Genomic DNA, 18,323 nt, shown 5'->3' with positions numbered 1-18,323 from the left:
TGAGCCGAAGCCAAAGAACACTGCCCCGACGGGAGAGGTAATAGTACAGGACTCAATCAGAGTGACAGCATTGATTCTTTGCTCAAACAGGAATGAAACTACAGCGTTTGGGCGGCTAGTATTTATACCAAAAAGCGGCAACGGTCAAAACAGCATTCCCTCTAGATTGTGCACACGCCACGAACGTCACAGACACACACAACACTCTTTCCAGAGTTCGTGAGCAGTCGGTAATAGCGGTGCACGCTGACTCCGAGAAAGGAAAGAAAGGAGGACTCCCCTGCGAACGCGGGGCTCTCGTGTCCTTGGGGCGCGTCTCGACGTGAAAGTATGAGTAACCGACACGGTGGGGCTTGTCTGAAAGGCGCACGTAGTGGCCTCGCCGCACAGCCGAGGAGTGTTGAAAGAAAGCCCGACGGCGGTCCCAACCGTAACACTACGAACGCGCCTTATGTCCTTCACTCATTCAAACTACGTAAAGAAGCTAGTGATACAACGAAGGCACGCGAAGCTGAACGTCAACGGAAACGACGAACTGAAAACTTTAGAGGAGGATGTTGAATTTCCTGCGGGAAAGCTGTGGCAGGAAGCGCCACGCGCCTTGCAGCTCAACCAGAGAAGAGGACGAAGAGGGCGGGCAGCGGGGTAGGAGCGTGAGCACGCAATGAAAAAATTCCCCCGCATTTCCCCGAGGGGGAGAATGTGAAAGTGCGAATGCACGGTTGTCGGCCCGCTTGCGGCGCTTGCGCTCGGCCCCCGCAGCCCACCGCCTCGCCGCCTTCTCTTCCATCTCTTCCATCGGGTTTGTAGTATCACGTGTACACCACGCAGTTATCAAGCCGCTATAACGCCGCTGAGTCGCCAACGCACGCCGCTGACGACGTAGTTTGAGTGCGTTAAAGATATAAGGCGCGTTCTGACACCGATATCAGCGTCGCGTCCGTAGCTTAAGGGGTATTCACACGACGGAGCGTTTCAGCGGAGAAATCCGAGGGAGGTCGTGACGTCACCGCAGGCGGACCTCCGCTCGGCTAGCTCCTTCGCTCACACGGAGGATGCGACTTTCGGACGGACATCACTGTTTGCAGCCGCCTATCTCGAAAGCATAGCTGCCGGTAGAGCGTCGGGCTGCGGCCCGCAAAGTCCTCGGATCGAAACCTGGCGCCGGATGCTGTTTCTTCTTTAAATACAGAGGAGCACTGCGGACGCCGACGCCGCCACCGCCGGCGGTGGATGGTTTGGGGTCGCTTATAAAGTGCATTCGCACTTAAAAGACGAGAACCAGGAGGTGTTCGTTCAGGTAACGCGGGTGTCGGTCTCTTCGCTGTCTCTACATTTCTCTGTCTCTACATGGGGGCTCACACTACGTTCCCATTCGTGCTCCGATAAATGAAACAGCATAACGGCAGCACAATGGAACCTACACGGAACCCCCATGATGCTTCGCATCCTGCTTCCCACGGGAAGATGGTGTAATTCTTTTTTATTCAGAAGCCTCCCTACCTGCTGTTACCACCTGCCCCCTAACGCGGCCAGATAATGTCACCAGCGCTCGTCTGAGGTTAAAGGAGTACTGACACGAATTTTTCGTGTTACGTTTTTTTCGCTGCTATGCGTGCCTACCAGCCCACTAATCATAGAATGACAGATTAGACGGCCGAGCGCAGCGTAAAAATTCATTTACGGCATCGTTTATTCTTGTCAGTTTCGGTTTCGACAAAACGAACGCTGAGCGGCCGCCATGACAGGAGGTATCACGTGACGTCACCATTCTTGCCGTATCGCTGCCGCTCTGGAAGCGCGCGCGAGCAAGTGCACGCGCGTGCCCAGACCGGCCGAGGTCTTCGCCGTCCCCACAGGCCCGAGCAGCATGACGTCAGTCCCAAAACCATGACGTGTACACACGCCCGAGCAGCGCGCGCCAACCACAGCCAGCGCGTCGGCTTCGTCACGGGAGCCCCGACGTCGGCAGTTTGGAGCAAGTAGCCGATCCCGATGATGTCATGTCGGTCCGCTCTGGGCTTTCTCGTGCGGGCAAAGATTAAAATGGATTTTAAATATGTTTCGCTGAACGGTTGCTGTTTAAACTTGCTGGGAGATATCTCCTGATAAAAAGGAAGAGTTTTACATAGTTATCTCAGCTTTGAAATTTCGTGTCAGTACTCCTTCATCTGCTTTAGCTAAGCGCCGATCAGCGCATTAGAAAGCGCCTAAGGGACTTTAGGTCAAGCTAGCGGCATTTGCCGTCGGTGAAGAAACTGCGAGGCCATCGGCATTGCACTGTGCAGCCATGGAATGAATTGGGGCCGCTATCATTTCGTCCATCAAATGCCGCTACCCTCTCCTTCGCCGTTGCAGCTGCGAAGCTCCGCAGTCCGCTTTGGTTTTCACTGCGACATTATCTGGTCGCTCGCCTGCGCTGGCTGCAATTGACCTTTTCGCCTCCTATATATTCTTATTCCGTGCCACCTGTACATCTCTCGCACCACTTTCATAACACCACCTTCATGAAGATACCTTGATGGCAGCAAGTAACGAATACGTCGTCCACGTGCTGCCGCCATTCTTTCTCCGTATTTCACAATGTAGTAAAAAGCTCTACCTTATGTAGGGTGCATTGCTTGAGGCATCAACTTGTCCAACCGCAATTATTTGCGTCCTTTCACAATTTCTATACATTTCATCTATGAGAAGAGATTATGTCCAAATTGTGCACACAAAAGCAACAGCCTCTTTCATGCCCTTGAGTAATCTTCTTGTAAGCATTGCGGAAGAATTCAACCAAACTTTGTGTTTAGTTTTCAGCACACAGCTTTTTGCACGACCATGACACCAGAGGCTGCTTTACAAACCTATTTTGATTGAGTACGAACTTACAAGGCCTGTTTTTAGGCATTGACTCTATGATAAAGAGCACAAGGCTAGGTACATTAGTTTTTAAATAAAGAAGCAACTGTACCAAAGCCTAAAAACCTCTCTTGCACCAGTGGAGCAGTGGAGTGGCACCTCAGTGTATTCAGGGTGTCGAACCAAAAAAAATACCGGTTCGGTTACGGTTCGGGTGAAATAATTTCGTTCCGGTTCAGTTCCGGTTCGACAAAATCACGTACCGAACCGGTTCGCGAACCGGTTCGATGAGTTGAATTATCACTGAAATTAGAAAAAAACACATTTACTAGTTTAAAACGACCGTTAAATCAAAACACAAACTAACATTCAAAATGCTGCTACTCCCCAAGGGCAGTGGCGCAATTGGAAATGAAACTTTAAACAATTAGGAGATATTAGAAAAACACATGAAGTGGCGATGATTTACCACCTTCTTTATCGCTCAGACTTTATGTTGTCCTAGCAAGTATTCATAAAGCCAACGCCAAGAGATATGATGGTAGGATATATTTTCTGTCCCTTCCTTTTTTGTTGAAATCGCAATTGTCGCTATGCAATCGCCCATCACGCTAACCTTGAAGCCTTAAATTTAGTCCGGCGTAGTGGCGTGTTCAAATACCAGCGCTTAATACCAATGGTGCACATTTTTTATATTTGTAACCAAACAGAAAAATCCTACAACAGGCACATAAATTCTACCAATGAATTACAATATTTGGTCACCCTGAATAATTTGTTAGCTGTCATCTTATCGAATGTGTTAGCCGCACTAGTAAGCTTTAGTTAACGCTCAGTCACTGCATTATTGCTCGGACCACTGCAAATCCTTTTGCGATACCGAAAGTGTGCATTACAATCAGTATGTCATCGTACCGCCTGAACCCCTACCATCGTTCCGTGTGCTACATTGCGGAATCTTATAACAGATAATGCGGTTACAAAATGAAAGGGAAATTTGACACGTGGAGCATGAGATGGGACTTTTTGGGTAGACGCTCTTTAATTCGTCCACAGCAGTACTCCCCTCCAGAACGATTACCAGTAGAAGCAATGTAGCGAGTTGGGCAAACGGCTTAGCCACTGAGCAGCTCCTGCTGTCACACTTATCAAGTATTAATATTTGCAGGTGTCGGACCTTTTAAACAAATTATAAAATGCAAAAAGTTTGCACACATCGGGTGTGAACTTTCGCTGTTGCGCAGTGGAGCACTCGTGCAGCCTGATTGCTATGAAGTCGCAGAAGGGCAAAGTCGTTTTATATCCCCTGCAAGATGACATTTCGTTTGGTCAGCTTGCACTACGCTCGCGCCTCCAGCAGCAACAGACCAATGCTACATTGGTGCTCATTCGTTTCCCCTGTTACATAGAGCGTGATAGTGTTCAATTGTCTTGAGGGGAAAGGGCGTGAGCGGGTACGAAGTTGATGGTACGTGAAAGAAAAAAAGACATGAATTGCATTGACTGTGCAATATCAACAACAGAGGGTCGAACCGTTTCGGCATGAACCGGTAACCGTTATTTCTTTTTCCGGTTCAGTTCCGGTTCGGGTTCAGCGTGCTCAAAAAATAACGGTTCGGGTTCAGTTCCGGAAAAAATACCGGTTCGGTTCCGGTTCGACACCCTGATATATATATAACGCAGAAATAAGGTTTGGCAGTCAAGAAAACCTCGGAAAGCAAAGGGGAGGTTGTGGTAGGTCATTGAAACAGATAAAGAATTTGGAAAGAAAGCGGAGAAAAAATTCCCGCCAGGTGGGATCCGAACCCACGACCTCCAGAATACCGGTCTGGTGCGATAACCACTACGCTACCGGCGGCAAGTAGCGTAGTGGTTTTTTTCTCCGTAGTGGCATTTTTTCTCCGCTTTCTTTCTTTCTTTCCAAATTCTTTATCTGTTTCAATGACCTATATATACCACAACCTCCCCTTTGCTGTCCGAGGTTTTCTTGACTGCCAAACCTTATTTCTGTGTTATTTCTACGAGCCCCTCATTTCCTATTTTGATTCGCTATATATATATATATATATATATATATATATATATATATATATATATATATATCTTTAATTAGTTTTTAGCGAATTACCTTTGCTTTGGAAAGTGGTTGCTGCATGCTAGTACGCCGTTTCTGTAAACAGCCTGAGGATCGAGAACCCGACAAACCTCCCGACAAGACAGCCTCCATGAGTGGAGGCACGAGGTCGTGCCAACCACCTAGCATATGCTTCCTTATTATCCCTTTATTCTGAAATACAATCCTTCATGCTCAATAAAGACAATCAATCAATACATCGCTATTACGTGTGTGTACTTTCAGAATCAAAATCTCAAATGGCTTATATTTTTCCTCAAAGAAAAAATGTACCCCAGAGAAAAAACACTTTGTGTTTTTTGTCCAGACAAGCACTGATCACTTGTCGTATTTCACGCTTTTGCCAATAATTTTCCAACAGAAATAAACCTAGATTTATTTCTGTTCCTATCGACCTGCCGCGGTGGCTCAGTGGCTAAGGCGTTGTGCTGCTGAGCACAAGGTCGCGGGTTCAATTCCCGGCCGCGGCGGCCGCTTTTCTGATGGAGGCGAAAAGCAAAAAATCCCGTGTGTACCCTTCGCTACGGCGCGCCTCATCACCTGCGTTGCGTCGGCGCGTTAAGCCCTACGATCAATCAATCTGTTCCTATTGTTTCCACTGTGCCAACACTTTGCCACGCCAGCATTGCCAGGCATCCTGCTTCAAAGGTTAATTCCCAACATCCCATCTTCTTGCTGAGCAAAAGCTCGTTTTCAGTGCATAAGGAGACAGAAGTTCTGATTGGAGATATAATTTTACGCAACAAGCATATACTCGAACATTCATTTTTCTGAATATAAAATTAGGCACTTTTGTCAACCTTGGCTTGACTACGCGCCTGAATTTTTTCCATGTACCTGAAAACCTATAGCTTAATTATGGTCCATAGCTTAATGCTCTGATGTTTGAAATGGCCATCATGGAGTGTAACTGAAATTTTTTTACATACTACCCTCTCTTTCCTTCCTTCCCCCCTGTAGGGAGGTCCTATTTTCTGCACTGGCAATTGCAGTCATGTTCGAAGAAAAGGTTGCTTAATATATCTCCCTGGCGGTACAAAGGTAACACACATCACAACAAATGAAAAAATCGTCACAAGTCTGGGCGCAAACCATTCCCGAGTGTTATCCAGCTGTTACTATAGCCTGCGTTTTCAGAGGCCACTATAATCAAAGCTGGGCAGCTGGCGCATTTTTTTGACGTGTATTCAGGGTGTCGAACCAAAAAAAATACCGGTTCGGTTACGGTTCGGGTGAAATAATTTCGTTCCGGTTCAGTTCCGGTTCGACAAAATCACGTACCGAACCGGTTCGCGAACCGGTTCGATGAGTTGAATTATCACTGAAATTAGAAAAAAACACATTTACTAGTTTAAAACGACCGTCAAATCAAAACACAAACTAACATTCAAAATGCTGCTACTCCCCAAGGGCAGTGGCGCAATTGGAAATGAAACTTTAAACAATTAGGAGATATTAGAAAAACACATGAAGTGGCGATGATTTACCACCTTCTTTATCGCTCAGACTTTATGTTGTCCTAGCAAGTATTCATAAAGCCAACGCCAAGAGATATGATGGTAGGATATATTTTCTGTCCCTTCCTTTTTTGTTGAAATCGCAATTGTCGCTATGCAATCGCCCATCACGCTAACCTTGAAGCCTTAAATTTAGTCCGGCGTAGTGGCGTGTTCAAATACCAGCGCTTAATACCAATGGTGCACATTTTTTATATTTGTAACCAAACAGAAAAATCCTACAACAGGCACATAAATTCTACCAATGAATTACAATATTTGGTCACCCTGAATAATTTGTTAGCTGTCATCTTATCGAATGTGTTAGCCGCACTAGTAAGCTTTAGTTAACGCTCAGTCACTGCATTATTGCTCGGACCACTGCAATTCCTTTTGCGATACCGAAAGTGTGCATTACAATCAGTATGTCATCGTACCGCCTGAACCCCTACCATCGTTCCGTGTGCTACATTGCGGAATCTTATAACAGATAATGCGGTTACAAAATGAAAGGGAAATTTGACACGTGGAGCATGAGATGGGACTTTTTGGGTAGACGCTCTTTAATTCGTCCACAGCAGTACTCCCCTCCAGAACGATTACCAGTAGAAGCAATGTAGCGAGTTGGGCAAACGGCTTAGCCACTGAGCAGCTCCTGCTGTCACACTTATCAAGTATTAATATTTGCAGGTGTCGGACCTTTTAAACAAATTATAAAATGCAAAAAGTTTGCACACATCGGGTGTGAACTTTCGCTGTTGCGCAGTGGAGCACTCGTGCAGCCTGATTGCTATGAAGTCGCAGAAGGGCAAAGTCGTTTTATATCCCCTGCAAGATGACATTTCGTTTGGTCAGCTTGCACTACGCTCGCGCCTCCAGCAGCAACAGACCAATGCTACATTGGTGCTCATTCGTTTCCCCTGTTACATAGAGCGTGATAGTGTTCAATTGTCTTGAGGGGAAAGGGCGTGAGCGGGTACGAAGTTGATGGTACGTGAAAGAAAAAAAGACATGAATTGCATTGACTGTGCAATATCAACAACAGAGGGTCGAACCGTTTCGGCATGAACCGGTAACCGTTATTTCTTTTTCCGGTTCAGTTCCGGTTCGGGTTCAGCGTGCTCAAAAAATAACGGTTCGGGTTCAGTTCCGGAAAAAATACCGGTTCGGTTCCGGTTCGACACCCTGATATATATATAACGCAGAAATAAGGTTTGGCAGTCAAGAAAACCTCGGAAAGCAAAGGGGAGGTTGTGGTAGGTCATTGAAACAGATAAAGAATTTGGAAAGAAAGCGGAGAAAAAATTCCCGCCAGGTGGGATCCGAACCCACGACCTCCAGAATACCGGTCTGGTGCGATAACCACTACGCTACCGGCGGCAAGTAGCGTAGTGGTTATTTTTTTCTCCGTAGTGGCATTTTTTCTCCGCTTTCTTTCTTTCTTTCCAAATTCTTTATCTGTTTCAATGACCTATATATACCACAACCTCCCCTTTGCTGTCCGAGGTTTTCTTGACTGCCAAACCTTATTTCTGTGTTATTTCTACGAGCCCCTCATTTCCTATTTTGATTCGCTATATATATATATATATATATATATATATATATATATCTTTAATTAGTTTTTAGCGAATTACCTTTGCTTTGGAAAGTGGTTGCTGCATGCTAGTACGCCGTTTCTGTAAACAGCCTGAGGATCGAGAACCCGACAAACCTCCCGACAAGACAGCCTCCATGAGTGGAGGCACGAGGTCGTGCCAACCACCTAGCATATGCTTCCTTATTATCCCTTTATTCTGAAATACAATCCTTCATGCTCAATAAAGACAATCAATCAATACATCGCTATTACGTGTGTGTACTTTCAGAATCAAAATCTCAAATGGCTTATATTTTTCCTCAAAGAAAAAATGTACCCCAGAGAAAAAACACTTTGTGTTTTTTGTCCAGACAAGCACTGATCACTTGTCGTATTTCACGCTTTTGCCAATAATTTTCCAACAGAAATAAACCTAGATTTATTTCTGTTCCTATCGACCTGCCGCGGTGGCTCAGTGGCTAAGGCGTTGTGCTGCTGAGCACAAGGTCGCGGGTTCAATTCCCGGCCGCGGCGGCCGCTTTTCTGATGGAGGCGAAAAGCAAAAAATCCCGTGTGTACCCTTCGCTACGGCGCGCCTCATCACCTGCGTTGCGTCGGCGCGTTAAGCCCTACGATCAATCAATCTGTTCCTATTGTTTCCACTGTGCCAACACTTTGCCACGCCAGCATTGCCAGGCATCCTGCTTCAAAGGTTAATTCCCAACATCCCATCTTCTTGCTGAGCAAAAGCTCGTTTTCAGTGCATAAGGAGACAGAAGTTCTGATTGGAGATATAATTTTACGCAACAAGCATATACTCGAACATTCATTTTTCTGAATATAAAATTAGGCACTTTTGTCAACCTTGGCTTGACTACGCGCCTGAATTTTTTCCATGTACCTGAAAACCTATAGCTTAATTATGGTCCATAGCTTAATGCTCTGATGTTTGAAATGGCCATCATGGAGTGTAACTGAAATTTTTTTACATACTACCCTCTCTTTCCTTCCTTCCCCCCTGTAGGGAGGTCCTATTTTCTGCACTGGCAATTGCAGTCATGTTCGAAGAAAAGGTTGCTTAATATATCTCCCTGGCGGTACAAAGGTAACACACATCACAACAAATGAAAAAATCGTCACAAGTCTGGGCGCAAACCATTCCCGAGTGTTATCCAGCTGTTACTATAGCCTGCGTTTTCAGAGGCCACTATAATCAAAGCTGGGCAGCTGGCGCATTTTTTTGACGTAAAATTCTGCTAAGGGCAAACCTTATTTCCCAGCACGTGTATAGCTGCACCTTACCAATGTTTCCTTCCATCGAAGTGGTATCCACGAATACACCTCCTATACAGCCAGATTTTTTTTAATTTTTTTATTGCGGAAGTTTGCTATTCAGCATAAGGGAAACTAAATGTATAGATACACCTCAGATCCCCGAAGGAATCGGAGCAGGGGGCCATGATGGGGTCTTTGTATCCACGCCATGAAGTCTGGCGGACGTCCGGGGCGCGGGCCGCAGGTGGCGATGTGCACAGCGCGTAGGCTTCGCAGAGCAGGACAACTCCACACCAGCTGCTCTGCTGTAGCCTGGTCAACTGGAGCGGGGCAAAAGGGGCAGGTGGAGTTGAACGGGGCATGGTATTGAGGAGGCCAGGACCTCGTCACAGCTGGCGTGAGGGCGACTCCCAGGCGAAGACGTCTGAGCAGGACCTCATCTTGACGAGTCAACCCGCCAGGGAGATTTGTACCGCGCGGGGGTATGACAGCGCGCGCGGTGCGCCGTAGACGCGTCTTTTGCACTGGCAAGGCCAGTTAATTTGCTCCCTTGTTTATCAGTTGGAACGTTGATTCTTCCAATCCATGCGCTACGTGAATTTCTTGGGGGAAGGCCACCTGCCATTTTTAAATTTCATACATGTTTGCATGTGTAGATACAGATGCACATACAAAGCGTACACAATATATATGTAGGGTTGTTTGCTTTCGGGTAAGACCCGAATTTAGCAGATTCTTACACCCAGACCACGGTTTAGGAGAATCAAGTTAAACCCGATTTCTCCCCGAATGGAAATTTCCAAAGTCGTGATCTGCACAATGGACCTTTTTCCAGTAGCGATCTGCGCATGCGCGGGCTGCTGGTCCGCCATTCTTGGCAGTAGCCTCCGGCGAAATAAACAAACGGGCGCCCCCCCCCCCCAGCTTTCTGTTTGGGGAGAGGCTATGCTGTCCAGAGCTGCGCGTTTTTATTTTTTCTCTTTCAACAGCTCGAAGTGGGTTCGTAAGTGCACACAAAAAGGGCTTTCTAGGGAAAGGGGCAAATACATTTGAGGCTGACACTGGAAGCACATACAAGCCAGTGGGGGAGTAACAAAAATGAAAAAAAGTAAAGAAAAAGGGGCGCTCCAACCACTGCGAATTAGTCACGGGAACGACGCCTGCTACGGTGACATTCACGTGAAAGGCACGGGTGACCGGTTGGTGCGGAAGGGGCTACAGTACCAGGATATTTTTTGTGGACGAGTTCTACGAAAGCTCGACGTTTTGTGGGCGTGCATTGCTGCCAATTTTAGTTCGGCGTGGCGGCCGCTAGGAGGATCGGTACTGGAAAAAGGTCCATTGTGGATGGACGGTACGCCGTTCTCAACCAATACTTGCGGGAAGCAAGCCCCACGAACACAGCTTCCGAACTCATTGAGTCCATGGCGTGACTACTGCTCGCTACCCCAGGCTGGCAAATGCCGCATTGACATTATTGTGCCTAGCTAATGGGAGGTGTAATGTCGAGAGGATTTTTTCCCAGCCGAGATACATTCAATGGTCGGACAGGTCTCGAAGGGAGACCGACATGTTGTGTAAACAGATTATGTGTGTAAACAAGGATGTGGAAAAAATCGATGACCAGCTTTTCGCGAATAAAATGTTTGATGTCTTAGCAGTTATAAATGCTCTTATTGTCATCATTACTGATTTGCATTAAATTTCAGAGTTGTTACTAGAACTAAAACCCTGATGTCCCACAGATTACCGGCTTCTAACAAACACCAATTTTAGCGCACTAAAGTTAAGAAGCTCGTGATACTTAATAAAATAAACTGATATCACTTGGTGCATCTGAATATTTAAACCGGAAAAGCCTGAATTTCGGGATGGCTTTATACAAAAAACCCTTATTTCTCCCCATTATCAGTCTGAAGAATACCAACCGATTATTATGCCCTGATTTTTAAAAATATAAAACCCGAAAACAAACAACCCTATAGGTGCAGATAAAATTGTAATTAAAATAATAAAATTGCAGATAAAATTGTAAAATGTAATTCTTCAATAACAGCTGAGATCCATCACAGGATTCAAACGGACAGGATTAAAATGTACACAACCTACAAAAATTTTCAGTTGTTCTGAACTGGCAACCACTTGCTTCCACCTTGCAGCAAAAGGGAACAATGAAAATCTCTTCCATCAGGCTTTTACAATTTTTTTATAGCCATCATAAATTTTGCCTAGGGGGCTGCTTTCCCATTTCAAAGCAATTACTAACTGCTACGTTGGGCCATGTAAAATAATTCTGTCGGGCCCAGAATTACTTCTTTGTCAATCACACCTGCAAGTGGACTTCGTAAGCAGCGATCAATTCTCACGCACACAAAAGTCGCAGCAAAATCAATAAGATTTCTATCAACACATTGGCCTATTTAGCTCTACAAAAAGAAAATATGCCTTATTCATACCAATCAAAAGCAAGAACACATCATACTCCTGCACTAATTGCAAGCATAGGATATTCCTTTTTTTAACCCGCCGCAGTGGCTCAGTGGCTAAGGCGTTGCGATGCTCGATTCCCGGCCGCTTTTCTGGTGGAGGCGAAAAGCAAAAACGCCCATGTGTACGAGATTTCGGCGCACGTTAAAGATCCCCAGGTGGTCAAAATTAATCCGGAGCCCTCCACTACGGCGCGCCTCATCGCCTGCGTTACGTCAGCACATTAACCCCTGCAATCAATCAATCAATTTTAGATTATGGGAAGTATGTGAACATAAATCTGAATTTATATATGTCATACATAATACTACACCCTCTGCCACCCTGAATATTAGGGTGTAGAACTTGTTTGCTGCAGAGATCATCATTTAAATGCAATAGTATTCATAACACCATGGGAAGTCCTGCATTCATGCAGCTTCGAACTTTTCCACAATGTTAAACAGTCACTAATGCCATGAAAAAATGCAGACCTGTTCAGAATTCACATCACGTTGTGTTACGTAATCCATCACACATAGCGAGTGAACAATAAAAGTTAAAATGCAGCAGGGTGCAAAAATGCAGATTTCTGCTCTCATTTTGGACATCATTCACTGAACATAGCTAAGATGCAGCCCTCTTTCAAGTATGAACAAGCAATCCACCATCACAAAAGCTTGCGTTCTGCACAAGCTCAACTTTTTATTAAACTACTAATGTAGCTCGCATTATGCATGATGATATTAAATGTCATGTAGCTTCCACTTCTCACCATTTCTCAGCAGTTTCTAGCTAATGTAGCTAATTCATGCTAATGAAGGCACACACACATCCTATGTGCCAACTCCATATGCCCTAGTTGTTACGGTTTGACAAAAAACACCAGTGTGTTTGTACACAAGTGCTGTTATTTTCAAAAAAGACAACTAAGCAGGGTAGGTGTAGGCCGAGACCTTTTCCTTCATTTATACACATTGCAGCTTTCAGGTTTAAATCCCGCATTTAATCAAGGCGAGGCTTTTTTTCCAAAATCTGTAGTCTGTCATATCCCGGTTTATATTTAAAGCTCAGTGTATATACCTATATGGCGATTTTTTTCCCTTTACAAACTGCACCCTTCCCTTACAATTGAATAAATATGGTACAGTCTACAAGAATGGCTTCATAATTGTATCTTGCTCACAATGCACACGATTTGGGGCGAGGTAACCGGTGTTGCTACGTCTGATAACATGCATGCCACAAATTCATATCAGACAAACAACTATCAGGGTACCTGGAAACTTGTTCTACAGCAAACGCAGTCATACACCAGATTCAAATCCGGAATGCTACGGATTTAGAAGTCGCTGCATCCGAGACACAGTGAGCATATCGCACAATTGGAAAGAGGTCCCTGTGAGGACCACTTAGATAGCATTCCGCTTTCAGGAGACGGACACACAAAGGTAGGCAGCTTTGGCATAATCTTTACTGCATCACAGGTCACAAGCATGCCCAACAGGTGTAACAGGGCGTTGGACAACAAAAATGAGCTGGAGATGGCAGCTTGAAAAACGGTTGCTAACAAACAAAGCGAAATCAGAACAATGTGGCGCAATATGAAAACTCTGCCCATCACTTCTCCGCACATAGTTACAAGGCTCGGCAACTGTGTACACTTTGTAGAAGTTTAGAACACTAACTAGAACTGAGGCATCAACATCTTTGTCCCCGGAAGTGACTTGCAAGGAGTGTTAGTGGCAATTCTCACCGATATGTAAATAAATAACATGACTACTGAAGACAGATGTAAAAATTAAAAGCTTTTCTGTCTCTGAAAAGCGTGACTATGTGGTTTATAAAAACAACGAAACAACCACAGGCGATTGGTTCACAACTCCTCCTCAGCTTTCGGCAAATGCTTCAGAAGTGTGCAGGATTGTCCAATTTTCCAGACACCGGAAAAAAAAAAAAAAAAAAGAAAAGAAAAAGAACTATAATGAGAGTATTAGCAAAGTACAAAAATGGCACAACCTCCATTAGAGATTAAAATGCAGCATTCAAAAGCAACAACGTTTATCAGTAAGGCACATGCCTAAAAGGTATGACTATCCGACCAACTATTTTCATGAACTTGACACACTGTCCAGTGATTGGCTGAAATCCTCAGAAAGCCACTGGTCAGCAGGACCCTTAAATGCTTCCACGAAACGCACAGATAACAAAACTACATGCTTCGTGGATAATAACGCCAGAAAAAAAGGCGAAAAAAAAAATACAAACATAGATAATGCCAACACATGGTCAATTTACAGCACGTGAAATTGCACTTCTGCAAACACGCCAATGAAGACACCGTGAATGCAAACAGGTAGCACAAACAGAAAGGGTAAAAAAAATAAAAATAGAGAGAGCAAAATTAAACCCTGGGATTTTCATTTTCCGCTGCCGGGTCTTCGGCCATGACAACATACTCATTCTGACGCTTGCGCCAGAAGTAGACGACAACAGCCAGTGGGAGGATCAAAAAGAGCAGCCCCACAACAAACGACAGGCCCGCAAAGAAGCCCTTGGACAACCCGAAGAGCCGCTCGAACACCACACGCCCCAAAAGAGGAGCAAGGGCCTCGCACGCAGCCATCACCGAGAAGAGCCTGCCGTACTCGGCGTCCGGCAGAAGCCTCGATACATGCGAGCGAATGCAAGCGGGTGCAATGTTGCTGAGCATCCCAAAGCCGTAGCCGAGAAAGAACAGCGGACTGCCAGCCGCTCCCGACGACGCATGGAGAATGTTTTTGGCCCCAACGCCCACGATGCCAACGACGGCAAGGCCGTACTCCTGATTTGGCAGCCAACGTAGAAACAGCACCAGGAGAGGAATGAGAACCAGCACACTGGCCAGCGAAAAGGCAGCTGTGATCACCATGTATTGAGAGAAGGTCCAGCTGAACTGCTTCTTGGCATAAAAGTAGCCCATGAAAGACGTCTGACTGTTCAGGACCAGGAGGAAGACAGAGAAGACTAGCAGCGGGATCCTGAACCGGTCCACATCGTAATGTCGGCCCAGGACGGTGCGAACACTGCCCACAAGGTGGCGCGTGCTGAAGAGGTGCTTGACCAGCTTGTACGGCCTCGCGCTGGAAGACGGCAGACCGGAAGACCGCGGTGCGGGTTCCTCGACAGTTCCGGGAGCTTCCGGTGCACATGGTGCTGTGTCTCTCACAAGAAGCAATACCCAGAACAAAGATAGAGCCAGGATGCCTAGCGAAGACCCCATGAGGGGCACGTACGTCCCCGATTTCTCGAACGTAAGGGCAGTGATCAGCTGGCCGACCGGCAGTGCAAGTACAAACGCTATCTGCAGGGTGAAGAACCGCATGGTCCTCTGCTTCCTAGACGACGAGAGAGCTGTAATGGTGTAGGACGACATCAGGACTGCCGGAAGGCCCCCGAAAATGCCCTCCGGTATGGCGCAGATGAGATTTAAATAAATGGGGGCTCCAACGTACACTGCGGTCACTAGCTCTCCTGAAATCTTAAGCATGCTCCCGAATACAGAAACACAGATCGGAATCTTAAACCTTCCCGATTCGTCGCACCAGCTAGCTACGACAAGGGTGACCAGTGCACCGGGTAGAAACCCGACAAGGGACTGGTATATAGTGTACAGGGTGGCGACATTGCGGATCTTGGTGTTTTCTTTCGTATGCGCGGCCAAGCTCTCACAAACGTCCTTGGTCTCATTCAGAACTTGGTAGCAGGCCTTCAACTCGATCAGATTGGCTGTCGTGGCATACTGCATGGTGTACGCGAGCGTGTACAGGAAAAAGAACGTTTCAAGCCGTAGCGAAGCGATGAAGTCCAGACACTTCCGACAGCGGGAGCGGCTGTCCTGGTCTTCCGACTCCTCCTGATGGGAAGGCTCCCCATCGGCTAGCGCGCTTAAGTTGCGGAATGTGCCCCTCATACCAGAAGGCATGAAAAAATTCCTCAGCCGCCGCCTGTAATGCGCAGCCCGCCTTCGCCATGTATGCTCCAAATAGTCTTCGACAAAGTCGCCGGCAACACTAGGCAACCCGCCTTCCATGCCGAGTGCAGTCTCACGAGAATTAACAAAGCCGGTGATGACACGTTTCCGTTGATCAAGATTTCTGAAAGGGAAGAAAACAAGATGTTACACTAGCTTTTGGAATGGAAGCAAGGTTACCACAGTCCACTTTCTCCTGATTGGTGCCTTTCTTTGTTTTTGATTGATTTTTTTTCTATATTTTCTTTCTATGGCATTCCTGAAATAAAGTTGGTCCCAGAGAAATGCCAGAGATAAACATGATGAAGTGTGCTTTAACTACAAAACATTCAAACAAAACTAGACTGCTTCATGAAAAACAACACAAGAGCTAGTTTCCAGTTCAATAATATGATTTAAATAGTTGAAACCTCCCAACTCTGTGCACATACTTATACCATGCAAGACCTAAGCATGGAAAATGCCAGACACAATGTAAAAAACACACAAAAAAATAACAATGGTACATACGATAAGTACAAAAGAAATATTTATAAAAAATGCCTGTAAAGCTTTTCACAGCACCAAGACACGATAAACTTGGAACATTCGCAAAAATAATTGCACTGATTATCACAATTCCAGTGTTCAGTTAACGGAACAGCTGGTAGCCCTGAGCGTAATGGACTAGGGACTTCACAATACAGTCCGCAACAAATACAAAAATATTTCTTTCGAACAGTTAAGGCTGACCAATATTGCTGTCATGCATAGAAACTAATCCAGTATCACGCATTCCACTTCGCCATCGTCCTTCTGCACAGCAGAGATGCCGTAGGCAGCATCAAACTCTTGAGCGATGTCAACCAGCCGGATCAGGTCGCAGTCACCTGCGAGGAGTTCGCGCACGTGTGCCTCCGTCTTGTTGCCAATGACCGCTGCTATTGCGCTGCAGTCGTGGCCATACTTGCGAATCGCTTGCACAGTGATGAAGAGCTCGTTCTGCGTCCATCGTGGACTGGGCCGCACGTTGGTCTTGGGGGGACGGAAGGCGTCGATGCTCGTGCAAGTGATATGCGGCAGCTGGCTGATTAGCTGCTTGTTCTTCTGCACCTGTTTGCGAAGGTCTACAATGTCACGGTCTAGTGCACCCAGGACAGTACCACCTTGCCCTTCTTCCAGCGCTGCTGCACGCAGAGTTTCAATGTCTTCTGGCTTGAACTGAATTGGCAGCATGCGCTGTCTCCTTGCTCGGGTAGCCTTTGTGCATTTAGCACTGCGGGGCTTGCTGTACTCAGTCGCAGCAGCTGCCTTCTCGTGGCCATTGACACGGGTCATGTGCTCAAGGCAGCAGCTGCAGAGGTTGCCCCAGCTAGAAATGCGCAGACGGTTCATGGTGGCCAAACAGTTGGTGCAAGTACCGCTGGACGATGCTGGTTTCTCAGCCGCAAGGCAGTCTTTCCCCGAGTCGCTTCCACTGGTCGCTCCTGGCAGGCGGTGCGCGTGCCAGTCTAGGAGGCTAGCGCGCATGCGGGTCTGCTTCCACAGGTAGTAGTGGTTCACCAGGCTGGAAATGGTCTTGTGCGGAAGCAGGCGTTGTATCCGGCGAAAGTTCTTGTTGTAGATGTCAAAGGCGTTCTCGAACATCGTCCAGTCATATGGAGAGTATTCGTCCGCGGTAGGCACGAAGTTTTCAAGGTCGGAAGTCGCCTTGGACACGTCGTAATCGTGAAAGAACAGCAAGCCGAGGGCTTGCTCCATACTGAAGCCGTACTTGTAGTTCGCGAGCGCAGTGTATTCCTCCAACGTGCTGTCCGGGACGCCGTTACACGGCGCCCAGACCAGGATGGCTTTGTCGGGACCGCAGTCGTTTGCGGACAGAGTATCCGGCACCTCCGCCTGGTATTCATCGCCAACTCGAATGGCGTACTTCCTCCGCGGTCGACCGGTAGCAGCGACGCTTTCGTCGGCAACGACGGCAGGAGCGTCTAAAGTTTCAGTTTCTGCGACTTGAAATTGGCGGTCTTCCCGAGGCTCTTCATCAGCAAGCACCATGTTTCCGGCCAGAAGCGCCGCTCCGACGTCTGGAGAAAATTAGGCGGTGGCGCAGTCAGAAATTGTAACCGACCTAATGCTTTCACCGCGTTATCGTTGCAAACGGCTACACTCATGCACAACCAATCACCAAAAACCGTTTTTCCCGCTTTCGGGACCACGCCGAGCCGCGCTGATTACAAAGCTCAAGCCACGAACTCCACTTACCCTTTAGCCAGGGATGGACGCTAATCACTGATGGTTAAACGCCGGCCGTATCACACCTTTGAGTGGAATATGGGGACCACGTTTCCCAGCAAAGGCTAATCTTAACTGTAAAGAGCACTCACCACGATAATAAACTGTTACCAAACCAACCACGCAAATACCACATCGATTTGCATGCGCGAGAGGATGCAATAAAACTACGCGCCAAGAAAGAGTTCAGTGTTAACGTCGTAATAAGAACTAAAACAGCAATTTATATTTTCTTATTTGTAT

General features: G+C 46.6%; 1 protein-coding gene across 2 annotated transcripts; it reads right to left on the bottom strand.

The window, feature by feature from the left end:
• Positions 1-13,251: 13,251 nt before the first annotated feature.
• Positions 13,252-18,236, bottom strand: LOC144145773 (REST corepressor 3-like). 2 transcript variants are annotated; one of them, XM_077677500.1, is made up of 2 exons: positions 18,051-18,224; positions 13,252-15,933 (listed from the first exon to the last, which is right to left on the bottom strand). In XM_077677500.1, the coding sequence occupies exon 2, from the start codon at positions 15,867-15,869 to the stop codon at positions 14,202-14,204; it is 1,668 nt and encodes a 555-aa protein (XP_077533626.1). In that variant the 5' UTR covers positions 15,870-15,933; positions 18,051-18,224; the 3' UTR covers positions 13,252-14,201. The 2 variants fall into 2 exon arrangements, with proteins under 2 accessions (XP_077533626.1, XP_077533627.1); XM_077677501.1 differs by having other exon boundaries at positions 15,879-17,872; positions 18,051-18,236.
• Between the last annotated feature and the right edge of the window lie 87 nt (positions 18,237-18,323).

The sequence above is a fragment of the Haemaphysalis longicornis genome, unplaced genomic scaffold, assembly GCF_048455015.1.
Source record: "Haemaphysalis longicornis isolate Haplotype H1 unplaced genomic scaffold, Haemaphysalis longicornis Haplotype H1 scaffold_7, whole genome shotgun sequence".
In the NCBI taxonomy this organism is placed as follows: domain Eukaryota; kingdom Metazoa; phylum Arthropoda; class Arachnida; order Ixodida; family Ixodidae; genus Haemaphysalis; species Haemaphysalis longicornis.
Note: the sequence above shows the minus strand (reverse complement) of the source record. Positions and strands in the feature narration are given on the sequence as shown.